The sequence below is a fragment of the Arvicanthis niloticus genome, chromosome 16, assembly GCF_011762505.2.
Source record: "Arvicanthis niloticus isolate mArvNil1 chromosome 16, mArvNil1.pat.X, whole genome shotgun sequence".
Lineage (NCBI taxonomy): Eukaryota > Metazoa > Chordata > Mammalia > Rodentia > Muridae > Arvicanthis > Arvicanthis niloticus.
Genome location: NC_047673.1, coordinates 46618852 through 46637236, shown reverse-complemented (window position 1 = coordinate 46637236; position 18385 = coordinate 46618852). Strand labels below are relative to the sequence as shown.

The window sequence follows — 18385 nt, the reverse complement described above, 5'->3', positions numbered from 1 at the left end:
TGCCTGCCTGGATGCTGTTGTGTTCCTGCCTTGTTTATAATGGACTGAACCTCTGAACCTGTAAGCCAATCCCAATTAAATGTTGTTCTTATAAGAGTTGCCTTGGTCATGGTGTCTGTTCACAGCAGTACAACCTTAACTAAGGCAATATGTAAATCTAACAATATGTAAATTTATGATTATCTTTGTTTTTTGACATGATTCACAGATTTTATTTTATATTTAAAAGTTTGTTTCATTCTAATATTCTCCTTTCTTTCTTTTTTTATTCTCACTCATGAGTTACTCTTTTTTGTCATTGTTGTTTTGGGGCATTTGTTTGTGTATGTGTGTGTTTTCTTTGATTGTTCTTCACGAACACACTCTCAGTCACATCACTACCTCAGAGGGTTCCTATCTATTGAGTTGCTTGTGGATTCTTCCTTCTTAAACACTTCTTTCCTTCTACACTGTGAATGATATCTAGTTTTAGAACCAAGCCATAAGTACATATTTTGAAACATGTGGGATTATTTCTCGTTTTCTCAAAGTATAACATCTGGGTATTTTTTTCTACTGTCAGTTCCGTTCTTAGAAGCATCATCTTTGTGCAAGATTCTCACAGCATTTCTTAAGGAAGCTTAACAAATGGTGCTTTCAATATGAATAAAAGCAGTTTCTATCAAGCGGGAAGGCAGTGTTCAATGACCCATGCTAAAGGACCACTTGAGGCGGGACATTCATTCCCATACAGCAATGAAGGAGAAAGAGAGAAGCATCAAGAGGCTTTTTTTTTTTTTTTTTTTTTTTTTCATGTATTCAACTTTAGATTTCCCTGGAAACATTCTGCAGAAGTCAGATACATGAAAGACCCTAAGTGCCAGCATTTGGATCCCATCAAATAGTCCTGATGAACTTTCCTTATCACTTTTAATATTTAGTGCTTAAAATTTTTATAGTGTATATAATGTATCTTGAGTCTCCCCTACTTTTCTTCCCATTTCTCCTAGGGCATTAAACACATTTCTCTGTCAATTTCATGGTTTTTCTTTTAACATTATCAATCCACTGAGTGGAGTTATTGCTACCCATATGTGTAAAAATATGCAGTCAGCCACTGAGGCATAGACAACCTACTAGAGATTACACTTTAAACAATTGTTGACTATCTGTTGTTCTCATAGAAGCCCCCAAGGACTAAGAACTCTCCAGCTATGAGTAGAACCTTTCTGGCCCTTCTTTTAACTGTCTTGATCTTGTTCAGGTCTTGTGCATATATAACCTCAGTTGCTGGGTTTTTGTTTTTGTTTTTTCTCTTATTCACTTTACCTCCCATTCGCTGCTCTACTTCCACTCACTCCCTCCCACAATCCTTCTCTCCTCCCCACTCTCCTTCTCCTCTTAGCATGTGAGGAACCCCTGTTATCCCCCCTACCCTGATACTTCAAGTCTCTGAGAGGCTAGGTGCTTCCTCTCCCACTGAGGCCAGACAAGGCAGCCCAGCTAGTAGAATATATTCCACATACAGTCTTTTGAGATAGCCTCAATTCCAGTTGTTCAGGACCCAAGCTGCACATCAGCTAGATATGAGCAGGGAGGACTGGGCCCAAGGGTCCATGTTAGTTGACTCTGTTGGTCTTCCTGTGGAGTTCCTGTCCCTTTTCTCCTATTCTTAAAACCAAGACATCAAGTTTGTAGGCAAATGGATGGAACTTGAGAATATCATCCTGAGTGAGGTAACCAAATCCTCCAAGGTATGTACTCATGTATAAATGGGTATTAGCCATAAAATACAGGTACAGTGTTACACTCCACAGACCCAAGGAAGCTAAACAAGAAAAATGGCCCAAGTGAAGAAGCTTGAATTTTATTTAGAAGGGAGAATAAAATAGTCATAAGAGACAGATGGTGGGAGAGAATTGGGAGGGGGAATGGGAGATTCAGGATCAGGTGTTGGGAAGGATAGGAGAGGTGGCTAAGATGGTCATGAAAATGAATGGAAATCTGCAGCTGATGGGGGTGAGGAGGTGGGGGGCATTCTAGGAGGCAGAGACCTGGGATAAGGGACGTGCCCAAGAATAACCTGGGATAACCTAATCTGTGATTCGGTACATAGGGGATATGGAACCTGAAGAGGTCACCTCCTGTATCCAGAAAGAAAACTCATTGGAGACACCACCAACCCATAATACTTTCAACCCAAAATTTACCCTGTCTACAGGTAATGCAGGCAGAGAAAAGGGAGCAGAGACTGAGCAAACCGCCAGCCAATAACTGACCCAACTCGAGACCCACCTATGGGCAAGTACCAATCCTTAGCATTATTAAGAATACTCTGTTAAGCATGCAGACAAGAGCATGCTGCCCTCTGAGAGGCAGCTGATTCAGACAGATGTAGACACGCACAGCCAAACAGTGGACCACAATTGCCTTTGCTCTGAGCTCTTCAATGCTGTGTTCTTCATTTGCCTCTCTTCCTCAGCTACTATTCATAGACTGCTGGACTTCGCTCTTCGTTCCTATTTTCTTATCATCTAATTTTTTGATTTTTAAGGTGTTTAGAATTTAATTTTTTTATCCTCATTATTCCAATTACAGTTGTCACTGTTGACAACGATACTGATCTGTTTTTTAAAATTTCATTCAATATAGTTGCCGAACTCTACAGCCTCGTTTTTTAGCTTTATTTTATTTATTTTTTATTGATTATTTTTGTTTATTTACATTTCAAATGTTATCCCCTTTCCCCCCACAACCCCCTTATTCCTTCCCCTTCCTTCCTGCTTTAATAAGCGTGCTCCCCCAGCTACCCACCCACTCCCACTTCACCACCCTAGCATTCCCCTACTCTGGGTCATTGTGTCTCTACAGGACCAAGGGGCTCCACTCCCATTCATGCCAGACAAGGCCATCCTTTGCTACATATGCAGCTAGAGCCAAGTTTAATTTATCTATGTTAAGTCTTTTCTACAATTTTTATCCTAACAACTTATGCATGAGAGGTTTCCTTAAGGGCATGTTCTTTGTAGTTATTTTGCTTTTTTTTTTTCAGTAAATTCATCTAATTTCTTGAGCCAAAATTCATAACTTTTAATAATATAATTTCAGTTCTGTCTTTGGCTGTGGATCTGAATATGCCAAACCACAAACTTATTAATATTGCATTTGTTAATAGTCCTATAAATACTTCCTTTTTCATACTTTTCAATTATTTCTTAATGTCTATGACATGATCCTACTTATATGACCTTATGCCCTTTTTAGCTCTGATTCCCAAGTACCCAGAACCTTTCATGTCCACATTAATATTAATCATCTTCATTAACTATTGTCCTTTCCACATTCATTCTTTATTGTGTTATTCTTTGTTTCTTTTTTTCCTGTTTTATTTGTGAGGGAGATTATTGGAATTTTAACCTAGGACCTTCTTGAGTATGCTAAGCAAATGCTCTCTCTACCACTGAATGATGTCATAAGCCTTCTATTATGTTTTCATTTAGAAACAAAGGGCTCATTAGATAGCTCAGGCTGACCTTGAACATATGATCCTCATATGTCAGACATATAAGCCTCACATGTCAGACTTCCAAATACTTAAAACTACAGTTCTGAACCACAGTGCCCAACCTTGTCCCTATTTTCTATTCCTATTCTATGAGTATTATAAAAATGTATTGCATAATCTTGGTTCATTGGTAAAATAATAATGAAGTTATTTGGTGTTAGGACATGGCTCTCTAATGAAAATGTTTGCTAGGCAAATATAATGACTTGATTTTAATCCTCAAACACTCATAAAAACCTGACTATGCCTTCAATCAAGCACAGTGCTGGGGAAGTCAAGACAAGAAAAATCCTAGAGTTTTTAGGGATTTTTTTTTTTTTTTGATAGTAGCCAAGTCCGTGAACTCTGATCTAAAGATAAGTAAACAAATAAGGTAGGTAAATGAAGTAGCAAAACAACTGAAGGAGACACCTGATATGTCTGGCCCCCATTTATACACATCTTTATATACATGTGCACTTGTGTTCACATAGACACATGCATATACACACATGTAACACGTAAATATAAAACATTTGGCAAATAATTTCTTTGTTCCTTAACGTTTGAATATTTCCCCTTTGGCCTCTAAATAGCTTTCAGTGATCTCTATCTCTATCTCTATATCTCATATATATGTTTCAGTGATATAGTGATATATATGTTTCTATATGTCCTACATTTTTCCTGTAAGATAACTATGAAATCAGATAATTATTTTATAATTATTTTTAATAAGATACATTATTAAAACTTTATGAATTTTGGCTCAAGAAATCAGATGAATTTACTGAAAGAAAAATATACTTAGTTTCTCTACATCCTCTATTGATCAAGATACACAGTTAACTGTCCGAAAGTTTCTCTTCTTTGTTGTACAAAGTTCAAAGAATACACTGCTAGGCAGTTTTCCTTCCTTACTCCTCCACAAAACATCTAAATATCCCAACTTTAGATTGCCTTGCTTTTCCTTTACTGATGTTTTCATTTTATCCATGCCTGGCTTTAATACTTAAGAGACACAGAGTAAACCATTTACAATTTAAAGACAAGAATTATTATTAGAGAAATAAATATTTATAAGCCCTCAAGAAAAACAGTGCAGGGTGGGGATAGAGGGTTGGGCCATGTTCCCCCACGAGTTTTGCACGCCATCTAGTGACTAGTCTACCTTACTACAAGCCTTGCCTGTCAGACCCTGAACTCTGCAGATAAATTTTCCAATTTTCCTCTGGATAGAGGTTTAAATAGAATACCTATATATCTATATATCTATATATCTATATATCTATGTATCTATATATCATCTATCTATCTATCTATCTATCTATCTATTCTATCTATATATCTATATATCATCTATATATCTATATGCAATCTATATATCTATACATCTATATATCTATATATCTATATATCTATGTCTATGTCTATATTTATATCTTCCTTTGAATAAACGTTTTAAAGCATTTTACTGTTTATATACTAATTATTATGTATATATTTATCATTTGTCTAATATTATACCACTTATATTATTTCAAAAGCATTTTATGAAACATGCTTCTGATACTTTGTTTTATGTTAGTGTTAATCAATGATATTCATTTATCAGAAAGGCTTATGAAGGAAACTTGAAAGCTTCAGTTAGTCTCAATACATTTAAAGTTCTTTTCTTCTGATGTGACCCACACAACATATTCAGCTAAAATGCCAAACACTGAATCTCATAGAATAGTCTCAGGTAAGGAGGCAGGCAGGCATTTTCCATTGGCTCTAATTTTTCGAACATTACCCAGACACTCTAAGGGATGATTTTTATATCCAAAAACATGGGAATAAAAACATGGGAATAAAAACATTTTTATTGCATCTGTGGTTACATGCAGAAAATGTTTGGACCATTGCAAGTTTTCAGCAAATATAGATGCCAGGTCATATTCAAAGATGTGCCCATTTTATTTTTGTTTCTCAATAAACATGTACCCAGAAAATCATAAAATAAATTATATGATCTAGCCACTAAAGACTTACATCTCCTACACTTAAAAATGCTCAGAAAAAGTCACTCTTACTTACAGCTTTCAAGTTGCATTATGCATGTTTGTACATCCATTGGGAAATTCTTGAGATCCATTGGACAGGAGAGTGTTAATGTTAACCTGAAAGGATAAAAGGGATTCTTTAAATGGTAATTCATACTGACACATGCATCTTCCCCTGTGTAGAAATTCTCGTGTTGATAGAAACTAAAACTGTGCAAATGAAAATTTCTTCAAGTTACGGATGGTATTTATTCTGAAATAGGTATATATTTATAAGTAAGTATATTTATTTTGGTGGGAGAGATGTTGAAGTATCATCATACCTCTAAATAGTCTGCTGCACTTATTTGTTTGTTTCCTTTCTTACCATAGAGATACCTTGAATAAGCATTTCTTTCCAAAAGTGATTCCCAAAAGATAACTATGAATGTAGATTCTATACAATTACCAAGATGTGAAATGATGCATTTCATTTAAATATCATATTACTGTCATTTAAGAGGACAGTATATACAGGAAAGTGAAGTTCTAAACGTGGAGAGATAGAATATAGAGAAATAATCCTATATGACAGACAGTTCTTGGTATTTTTGCAGCTTTCTCTGAGAAGTTGTCAGTGGATAGAGAGGCATTGAACACAGGATATCAGAAGAATTTCAGTGTTTGCTTGCAGAGTAAGCAATGGATCCTATTCTAGCTTGAGCATTCTACAAGTCCCTGTCAGAGTCAGGAAATGGTTCTCTAGTATTTAATATAGTATCCTAATAAATTTATCCTAATAATAGTATTCTAATATTAGTATCCTAATAACTTTTCTCTTCACCTACCTCTGTTGAGTGGTAGACTAGAAGAGATGTTGAACACTTATTAAAAGCAGATTGCAAAAATGTATGCTGTACACATATACATGTACATATATTCATATATATTATATAATGTAATGAAATACATACATATATATATATTATATTACTTATATATTTTTCATTTTTACCAAGACCTTGTATTTTATAAAAGTGAGAGAGAACGTGATCCAGACACATGGTCAGTGTTCTTCAAAGTTCTTTTCTGAGAAACCCCACTCAGCCAGGTTTATATTCATTTCCTTACTGAAGCACATTGCACTAGTGAGCTTGCTAAGTGGTTAGTTTACCTGAGCTTGTGAACAGGGGCATGTTACTCTAACCTCCCTAAACAACAGTTTTCTTATCTTTTATACCTGAAGATGTCAATGATGCTTACTGGAGAGTTAAGGGGAGGAATCCTGGATCATTCTGTGGAATTCCCTTAGAAAAGTACTGGATATATAGGGAATACTGAATGGTTACTAAAATTTAACGACTGAATATTAACTCTCCACATTCCCTTTCTCAAAATTCTAGTGTGTGGGAACAAAGATGAATTAATTAAAGTTCATGTGAGAATTATTTATATATACATTAACAAAAAATGACTAGCAATATAACTATATTCTTTAAAATGGATTTTTAAATGTAAAGCATAGACATAAAGTAACAATAATGTACCATATCCAGTGAATATTTTGCTGACATAGGTCTAATTAGCAGAATTTGGGAGTCATAAATGGATAGGCTCATGGATTTTTAAGAGTCTCAGAAGGATTCTTGGGTAATTCATTCCTTAGCACACTACAATAATCAGAATGCTCCATACGCCAAAGCAGGTTTTTTTTTTTCCTGGCTTAGCTAGGTTAAGTGATACTAAATAATAGTATTCTCTCTTCAAAACTGCAATTTTAAAACTAGATGGACACAATGTTCCCTGCCTTGTGAAATAGTTTATCAGCAGGGAATAGACATGCACATTCAGAAATTCACAGGCATTCATTCTCCAAATATCCAAGGCTATTGCCAGCCAGTTTCCTACACTGACTTGCAGAATGCTCTGATCAAACCGTCCTCAGAGTCTTTTACTCACTCTCACAGTGCATGTGTTGTCAAATTCATATCCTGGCTATTTCTCTGCTTGAAGTGGGAACCGCTGCATAATCCCAACAACAACAAGTTCAAAGGAATTCTTTGGCAAAGCAAAATAATTTGCAGAAAACTTGTTGTAAATCATTCCTATAAAAATCAGTTTGTTTTCCTCGGTTTTTTGTTTAATGTAAACATTATTGATTAATCAAAACACGGATTGACCAACAAATGTCTACTACTTGTAATACAGAGTGTTTGTTTATCCAGATATTACATGTAAAATAAAGATGTGATCTGACCACATCAAAGGTAGACCAGGCAAAGAAGCAATGACTCATATTCTGTTTTGGAGATGAATAACTCCTTGTTTAAGGAGAACACCAAGTTCTCTTTCTGAGAAGAGATACGTAAACAGGATATAGCACTTCTTCCTCACCCTATGAAATCTTGGCTTAGTGAAACAGTGATGATTTTCAAAAGGCTGACTCATCTTTGAAAATCATTGGCCTCATTAAAATTTAATTATTATCCATTTTTAAAACAGCATTACTTATAGTTCTGTGTCTCTCCCGATGTCTATTTGAAATTAAACATTTTTTTTCTGACTTTATCACTGCTTTCTTGGATCAAAAGAAGTGTGCTTATGTTTCTATTGGTGTATCATTTTATTGGTGTAACATAAATGTATTGAGCATAGTAACATTTTTGTGCTCAAATACATATTACAATATTGCCCAATATTTTGTAAGTTGATAACATAAAGACAATGTTTCTTCCTCAATGACCTAAGGGGTTTTGAAAGAGTTTCCTCAATCCCACACTAAAATATTTATGTCACTTATTTTTATTATTTTATTTATTTATATTTCAAATGTCATCCTTCTTCCCAGTCCCCACTCGACAACCCCACCACCCTAACCCCATCCCCTTTGCCTCTATGAGGGTGCTCCCCGAGCCCCTCACACATCGACTCTTACCTCACCACTCTAGCATCCCCTTTTTTGGGGGCATCAAGCCTCCACAAAACAGGTACATCTTCTCCCATAGTGGCCAGACAAGGCAGTCCTCTGTTACATATGTAGCAGGGGCCACAGACAAGCCCATGTATGCTCTTTGGTTGGTGGCTTAGTTTCTAGGAACTCTGAGGGGTCCAATTAGTTGATACTGCTGTTCTTTCTATGGGGTTAAAGTCTCTGTCAGCCCCTTCAGTTTCCCCTAACTCTTCGATAGGGGTCCCCAGGCTTAGTCCAGTTGGTTGCCTGTGAGTATCTGCATCTGCCCTAGTCAGGTGCTGGCAGAGCCTTTCAGATGATAGTTATACTAGGCTCCTGTCTGCAAGCACATCTTGGCATTAGCAATAGTATTGGGGTTTTATGTCTGCAGATGGGATAGATCCCAAGGTTGGTGGGTGGTCTCTGGATAGCCTTTCCTTCAGTGTCTGCTCCATTTTTGTCCCTGCATTTTTGTTAGACAGTAACAATTCTGGGTTAAAATTTTTGAGATTGGTGGGTGGCCCCAACTCTCAACTGGGGCCATGTCTATCTACTGGAAGTGGTCTCTTCATGTTCTTTCTTCTCTTTGATGGCCAATTCAGCTAGTGTCATCTCTATTGGGTCCTGGGAGTCTTCTACATCCTTGGTGTCTGTGACTTTCTAGCAGTTTCCCTCCTTCCCCACCCCACAATGTTGTATACTTGTATTCATTCTCCTGGCCCTCTGGGCTTTTATCCTGTCTCCCCCATACCTGATTCTGTCCCCCTTTTTTTCTTCTCTCTTCCCTTTCCCAACCAGGATCCTCCCTCCCTCTTCCTCCAGTGACTATTTTGTTTCTCCCTTTTAAGTGGGATTGAAACATTCACATTTGGGCCTTCCTTCTTGTTATGCTTCATATGGTCTGTGAATTGTATCATAGGTATTCTGAATTTTTTGGTTATATCCACTTATCAGTGAGTACATGCCATATATGTCCTTTGGTACTGGTTTACTGTACTCAGGATGCTATTTTCAGGTTCCATCTATTTGCCTGAAATAGATTTCCAAAGTGGTTGTACCAGTTTGCAAACTGACCAGCAATGAAGGAGTGTTCCTCTTTCTCCATATCCTTATCAGCATTTGCTGTCACTTGAGTTTTTTTATCTTAGCAGTTCTGATTGGTGTAAAGTGGAATCTTAGGGTAGTATTGGTTTGCATTTCCCTGATGACTAAAGATGTTGAATATTATTTTAGCTGCTTCTTGGCCATTCAAGATTCCTCAGTTGAGAATTCTCTGCTTAGCTCTATACCCCATTTTTAAAATTGGACTATTTGGTTTTCTAGAGTCTAACTTCTTGAGTTGTTTGTATATTTTGGATATTAGCCCTCTATCAGATGTAGTGTTAGTAAAGATTTTTTCTAATCTGTAGGTTGCTGATTTGTCCTATTTATAGTGTCCTTTGCCTTACAGAAGCTTTTCAATTTTATGAGGTCCCATTTGTCAATTGTTGATCTTAGGGCCTGAGCCATTGGTGTTCTGTTCAGGAAAATTTCCCCTGTGTCAATGTGTTTGACACTATTTCCCACTTTCTCTTCTATTAGATTCGGTGCATCAGGTTTTATGTGGAGGTTCTTGATCCACTTTGACTTGAGCTTTATACAAGAAGATGAAATGGATCATTTTGCATTTTTCTACATTCAGAAAACAAGTTATACTAATATCATTTGTTGAAGATGCTCTCTTTTTTTTTCCCCCCCCACTGGATGGTTTTGGCTTCTTTGTCAAAGATCAAGTGACCATAGGTATATGGGTTTATTTGGGGGTCTTCAGTTTTATTCCATTGATCAACCTGTCTGTCTCAGTACCAATAACATTCAGTTTTTAATCACTATTGCTCTTTAGTAGAGTTTGAGGTCAGACATGGTCACTCCCCCTGAAGTTTTCTTATTGTTGAGAATAGTATTTGTTATTTTAGATGAACTTGAGAATTGCTCTTTCTATTTCTGTAAAGAATTGAGTTGGAATTTTTATGGGGATTGTATTGAATCTGTAAATTGCTTTTGGTAAGATTTCCATTTTTACTAGGTTAATTTTATAGATCCATGTGCATAAGATATCTTTTCATCTTCTGAGGTCTTCTTTGACTTCTTTCTTCAGGGACTTAAATTCTTGTCATACAGATCTTTCACTTGCTTGGTTAGAGTCACACCAAGGTATTTTATATTATTTTTGACTATTGTGAGGAGTTTGGCTTCCTAATATCTTTCTCAGTCTGTTTATCCTTTGTATTACTAATTTTCCTTTATTTAACTTTATATTAAGCCATTTTACTGAAGTGTTTATCAGCTGCAGGAGTTCTTTGATAGAATTCTTGTAGTCACTTATGTATATATCATATCATCTGCAAAAAGTGATACCTTAACTTCTTCCTTTCCAATTTGTATCCCTTTGACCCCCTTGTTGTCTAATTGCTCTAGGTAGAACTTTGAGTACTCTATTGAATGAATAGGAGAGAATAGGCAGCCTTGTTTTGTCAATGATTTTAGTGGGATTGCTTCAAGTTTCTCTCTATTTAGTTTTATGTTGGCTGTTGGTTTGCTCTACAATGCTTTTATTATGTTTAAGTATGTGCCTTGAATTCGTGATCTCTCCAACGCTTTTAACACGAAGGTGTGTTGGGTTTTGTCAAATGCTTTTTCAGCATCTAATAAGATGATCATGTGGTTTTTTTTTTTTTCTTGTATTTGTTTTTATAGAGGATTGCATGATGGATTTCCTTATATTGAACCATCCCTGGGATGAAGCCTACTTGATCATTGTGAATGATCATTTTGATGTGTTCTTGAATTCAGGTTGTGAGAATTTTATTGAGCATTTTTCATTGATATTTATAAATAAAATAGGTCTTAAGTTCTCTTTCTTTGTTAGGTTTGTGTTTTGTTTAAATATCAGAGTACCTGTGGTTTCATAGAACTACTTAGGTAGTGTTCCTTCTGTTTCTATTTTGTGGAGTAGATTAAGGAGTAGTGTACCAACTCTTTTTTGAAGGTCTCATAGAATTCTGCACTGAATCCTTCTGGCCCTGTGGGGGAGGTGGTTCTTAATGAGTGCTTCTATTTCCTTAGGGGTTATGGGACTATTTAGATCATTTACCTAATTTTGATTTAACTTTTCTACATGGTATCTGTGTAGAAAATCCTTTTCATCTAGATTCAAGTTTTGTTGAATGTAGGCTTTTGTAGTAAGATCTGATAATATTTTGAAAATTTTACTTACCTCAAATAAAAGTTTAAATTATGATCTCTGAATTGTGTGTAATACTCCTGAAATAAATATTCTCATTATTTGATTTGAAAGGGAGGCTTCTGCAGTATCAGACACAATGTGGTCTGTGTGCTATTAAAGTAACCAGTATTTAATACTTAACTGGTTCTGTTGTGATTTCTAATTTGTGATGAGGATATTGTTACTCCAGTTTACAGTCATAAGGCTGAGGTTTACATAGGACCTTCTGAAAGTGTTCAGTATTGATCAGTGGACTTTGTGAAACACCATATTTATGTTTTGTCATCTTGTTTTGTTTTATGTTTTCAAAAAATAAAAGTAAAACTTTAGTGCCTATTATATATCTGAAACCATGCTATGTGTTTCACATTCATTATTTTAGCTTAATTTAGTTAGTATTATTGTTTTCATATACAGAAGAAAATGACGGTCAGTATTATCATTATGCATTATTACTATTATAATTATTATTAATTATCATTTTAGAAGAAAAGAGCCTTGTCTCAAATCACAGCTAGTAATCAGTACAGTACAAATGAGGGCTGGTGTTAGAACAACCTAAGACAGGCTCAGTCTTGTTAGTGAAATAAAAAAGGAGGAGAGGCGGTGAGCTTTTGGGGCTGCTTAGCAAGAATCTGACATGGGCCAAAGACAAAGAAATGGGCTGCTTGGCAAGAATTTGACATTGGCCAAGGACAAGGAAGTAGGCTTCAGGCAGTAATCAGACTATAGGCTAGAACAAAGAAGTAATTTCAGGTAGGAATATAAATCTTAGACTAGAACAAAGAAGTAATTTCAGACAGGATTCTAAATTTTAGGATAGAACAAGGAAGTAGGCTTCAGACATGAAAATGACTGTGTGATAGGACAGGGAAGTAGGCTCAGATACTTTGGTCATTCTGATAAGCTCTTAGGAACAGTTATCATGGAGGGAGTGTTCACATAATTGGATTTAATGCCTTGCTTTTTCTTTGACTATTTGTGTTTATTGTCTTACTTGTTCCTTGACTATCTATTGTATTGCTAGACCCTCAACCTAGAACTGACCTTAATACATGCATGTAATTAAAATGGTATAAAAGCATAAAGGAGGAAGGGGGATGGGATGGGGGTTCTAGGGAGGGGAAATGTGGAAAGGGGATGACATCTGTATTGTAAATAAATAAAATATTCAATAAAAAAACAAATGAGGACTGGAAGATGTATTTAGTCTTTACTGTGCCTCCTGTTCTCTCCATTTGTCTTGCTGAGCATACTAAGACTAAGAGCCCAGCCAGCATTTTACCTGCACCACATCTAAGGATTAGACACTGCAAATATTCTGAAATGGGATTATATTGTTTACTTGGAAAAAGAGAAGGCTTGTTTGCAGTTTGATCTAGAAACAGTGTGTTCTCCAAGCTCTCTCTTCCAGAGTCGTCATACAACTGTCTGTGCATTTTTATTCACCTGAAGCCACTGCATTGGTCCAAGGAGTGTTGGGGAGATGTGAGAAGTATCCTTGCTGTTTGCTTCCCCATAATAATATAATCCATTATTTCCAACTCAGGAATTTTGTGTTTTCAGCAACAATAAAACAGTGAAAGGTTGGTTTTATAAGCAGGATAAAAATAAAATTTGAAACTTAATCTTGAGGCAAATGTCTGACTCCAAACTCTTCATCTAAAAAGCAATTTACTTAAGTGTTTTTTAGTGAAATCCAAATATATGATTTAAAATTTCAAATAGCTCCATAAATTATTAAACTAAAAAACAAAACAAAACAAAACTATAATCCTACTAAGGCTGAAGAGTTGGGTCAGTGATTAAAATCACTTGTTACTTTTTTAGAGGTCCTGGGTTTGATTTCCAGAACCAACATGATACCTTGTAGCTATTCATAACTCCAGACATCTGGAACATCCTTCTGACTTCTGCAGGCCATTGGCTCAATGTAATATATATATATATATATATATATATATATATATATATATATATATATATACATACATATACATATCCTTTCTCAGTTCTATTTCCTCAGTGGTAGACTTTTCTGCTGTGTGTATAATATTTATGTTAGTATATAACATGCTATTATAAAATGATTATACGTAGTATTTAATAGTTGAAATTGTTTAATATCCTATAAAGGATATACAAGGATTTTTTAAAAATCTTATAATCTATGCATACTTAACTTCACACCAATCCACAGACTTACTTATAGTTAGACAAATATTAAACAATTATATGTTAGGAGTCTGTGATTAATGTTTGTGTTTAGGTTGGTAATTTGCATAATTACTGTTCTCACATAATGTTTTTATTTTTTCTTGATATTAATAAGTGTTTTACATTAACTTTTTCTTTTTTAGTTTTATATTCTTACTACTGCTTTAAATTCTACTGTCTCACTGCTTCAAAATTGTTCTTAAAGATTGAACACAGCAGGGCATCTGTCTGTGGCATTTCAATGAAAATTCTTCCTTTTTGTCTGTTCTGCCTTTCAACTCAGACTTAGAGTTCTATACTGATGTTCAAGTTTTGCATCCTTCTGACAGTCATCTGATTATGTATGTGTGTATATGTGGTTATGTGTATATGTAATATGTGCAAATGTGTGTGAATGTGTAGGTATATGTGTGTATGTGAGTGTACATGTGTGGTCTATGTGTGTGGTGTGTGTGTAAGTGGCTGATGTGTGTGTTGTGTGGTGTATGTGGGTGTAATGGGTGTATGTTTTTTTGTGAATGTATGTATGTTTATGTATGTATGGTGTATGTATATGTGGTGTGTTTATCTGTATATATGTGTGTATCCTTTGTATGTGTGTATGTGTTTGTGTGTGTGTGTGGTATGTATGTGTATGCATATGTATGCATGCACATACGTGTACATGTGGGTGGGTGTGTATCATTCTTTAATTCTACTTACATGGAAGTTTCAGCTAACTTTCCCCACTGCTTGATAGTACATAGTATCATAGTCTTTATTCTTTTATTCCTGGAACTATCATTTCATACATGGTTAATGGGAAGAAAAACTATCCTTGACTGAAGAGCCTGAGTAAGGAAATCAGGACATGGATTCACTGGTGTTCCTAAAAGTTAAAATCCATATTTATTTTCTTCTCTCCTTTTTTTTTTTCATTTTAGTTCTTTGCTATCCTGCATTTTCTAAAGTCTGTTTTGCCTAAAATTCCTTTAAGTTAGATTTTAATTATTTTCTGTCTTCTGTTGTTCTCCCACTTTGTCTCATGCTCTGCTGTCTCCAAGTTTTTATACTACACTTACTTCCCAGTTTCTTAGACGATGCTCTCAGCACTTGTCTGTTGTTGATTTACCGTCTGTTCATTTCAGCTTCCTGTGTCCCAATACTATTGCTCTTATAAATTCAGTTCAATTAATGGTTTCAGTGAGACTTAAAGAGGAAATACAGATGACAGCTCAACTTTACTTGGTTGAACTTGCCAGGACCTTCTGCATTCATTAAACAGCCGGAGAAGCCAGATTTCACATAAAACACCACAGATGCTCCATTTGCACACTGAACAAGATTTGTTTTCTTGTACAGTTTTTTTCCTAACAAAGAAACTGATGATTTGGAGCATTTGAAGATTTCAAAGTCCTGTGAGGTATCCAAAATCAACTCACAAAAATTATTTTTTGTTTGATCATTTAATCCAGGATACAGGAATGACTGTTAACCAAAAGGACTTCTGTTTTATTTGAATTCATACTGAAAGATAAAAGATGCACTTCTAAATCATTCTATAATCTTTTCTCCACATGTTAGAAGAAATACAACCTATCTATAATAGATGATACTATTTACAAAGAGACAAATTCAGCTTCTTCCTCTATTTTCAAACAAAATATTTCAGCATTTACAAGAAACACAGTATCAGTGTCTTGATAATTTACTGAATTCTCTTTTAAATAAATGATGATACTTTTAGCATGATGGATTTCAACTGGAGAAATTGTTTCAGTCTTAAATTCATGTAATCTTAATAAATACATCTGTTGTATTAGATGAATCTTCAGAATGGAAAGACCTCATTGTTTTAAAGCTTCCAAGATATTATATTATTATAAAAAGTTCTTCCTTACAAAAATGACTCCAGTTTATTATTGTGGGAATATGCTATGCGAGCTTAGTTCTTATTGTTTAATTCATATTTCTAGCTTTCAGCGTATTTATGGGAGGAGGGTCCCATGCATGTCATGTGCACATGTGGAAGCCAGACCACAGGAAAAAGACAGTTGGTCCTTTTCTCTTAGCATTGGGTCCTAGGAACCAAATTCATGTCTTCAGGCATTGTGGAATGTGCCGCAACCCACTGAGCCATCTTGCTATCCCCAAACTTAGTCCTTTATGTTAATATTTTCCAACTCCAATAAAATTTATATGTAACCAAATATACATAATCATAGTGTATATATTTCACACTCAGATGTACACACATACACAGAGAAACACAAACTTCAATAAAATTCATATGTAAATAAATATACATAACCATAGTAGAGATATTTAACAATCAGATACCACACTCAGATGCACACCCAGAGATACACACACACAGATTCATATACACATACCGTATTTCAGTTCTGTTAAATGAAATAATCTGCACACTCGAATTTTGAAAAAAATGATGCATCCATTCTACCTGGTGCTATATTTTAAAGAAAATTTAATTTATTTTGATTAACTAATTAATTAATTTCTGCGTGTGCATATATACACATGTAAATGGACAGTCCATAGCACATGAGTAAAGAAAAGCTTGCTTGCAGTAGTGCATTATCTCTTTTCATTTTGGGGATTGAACTCAAGTTCATCAAGTGTCTTACCTTGCTGAGCCATCTCCCCAGCTCTGCAGCTTCTTCATCTTATCCTTTCTCTCTCTCTCTCTCTCTCTCTCTCTCTCTCTCTCTCTCTCTCTCTTTCTTTCTTTCTTTCTTTGTTTATTTGCAAATATAACCTCTACCACAAAAAGCTATATAGACAATTAATCAGGAAAAAATATTATAATTGACAAAGGTACATTTTTGACATTCTGGTTATTGCACTCAGAAATTTTAATATAGCAAGCAAGCACTGTCCCATGGAACCACATTAGCAGCAGCAAAAATACAAGCTTTAAATTAGCCTGGAAGAATTAAACTTGTTAAATGTATTCCATATGATGGAGTTATTGAAAATTACCATGAGTCTACAATCCAGTGAGGTCAGGATGACAGGAATAAATTAATGGAATCTGTCACATACTATATGTATTTGTTTTCTAAGTAATCTATAGCTATTTGTTTAAAATTCAAATAACATAAATTTACTTAGAGTAAAATTTATAGTTCTTTATTACTGCATAAATCCTACCACTGTTTTTTATAGTTGGTTATTTTAATCAATTATGAGTTTCCTTCCAAAGTTCTTACATAGATCTACACCCATAGTCACATTTTACTTAAAGTGGGAATACATTTTAAGAAATGTGTCCTGGATTGATCATTGTATAAATACTATAGAGTGAATTTTAATAAGCCTATTAATATATGGTACATCTTATTGAAATCTAGTGTATGTAATACAGATACTTTTATCCAACTGCCAGTGCTGTAGAATGATAACCCCATATTTACTGTAAATAAGTGGTTAGTCTACTGTGTGATAATCTTACAATGGTTATATCCTACTAGAATAAACAATATCACAATCATAAATCATGCTAATTTGCTTTTAATTATTTAAATTTGGTATTTATTTATATGTGTGTGTTTGTTTATAAGTATATGTGTACTTGTGAGTACAGTTGTATGGGGGCCAAAGTCTTAGTTGTTTGTTCTTCCCAAGGCTTCAAGTACCATCCTCCATTACTTTTTCCTTCTTTTACTTCCTTCTTCTTTTGCCCTACAACTCACCAAGTAGGCTGCACTGACTGACTAATATGACTACTAAGGCTCTGAACCAGTCTGTTCACCTTCCCAGCTATATATATGAATGATATAATGATATATATCCTATATACAGATATATGTATTACATACATTACTGATAGATATTTATGTAATTACATAATTTATATCCTTTTCCTGTATCCAAAGTATCCTATTTATATTTTCAGTCTGCTCTCTTTCAAATTTATAGCCTTTTAAAAATTATATACATATATGGAAGTCTAATCCATTCCCCTAAACTATATATATTTTATATACAAAATTATACTTATACATATATTTTTTAAAAAATTAAAATAAACATAAAATGTTACCATTTAAACTTAAATATGTATTGGAGGCAGCTGCTATTCAATATATCCATGGCTAGTTTAAATAAAATATTTAATAGTATGAATCTATGGGTTCAACCATATTCTTTTTTAAAAATTATATACATATATATACATATATATATATATATATATATATATATATACATATATACACATATACATATACACACACCAAACACACACACACACACACACACACACACACACATATATATATATATATGAGTGTTTTGCCTCTGTGCATATTTGTATATCACATGTGTGTCTAGTACTGTGAGTGTCATCTGTACATGTTGATTGAGAATCACACCTGGGTCATCTGGAGGAGCAGCCAAGTCTC

General features: G+C 34.7%; 1 protein-coding gene across 2 annotated transcripts in view; it reads right to left on the bottom strand.

Annotated features, from left to right (window-relative positions):
• The window catches only part of Glra3 (glycine receptor alpha 3), a 164234-nt gene that overhangs the window by 53448 nt on the left and 92401 nt on the right, over nt 1-18385 (bottom strand). For both annotated transcript variants that reach the window (XM_034520708.2, XM_034520709.2), the window contains exon 5: nt 5603-5685. In XM_034520708.2, the coding sequence (XP_034376599.1) occupies nt 5603-5685 (83 nt within the window). The remainder of the gene's footprint in view (nt 1-5602; nt 5686-18385) is intronic.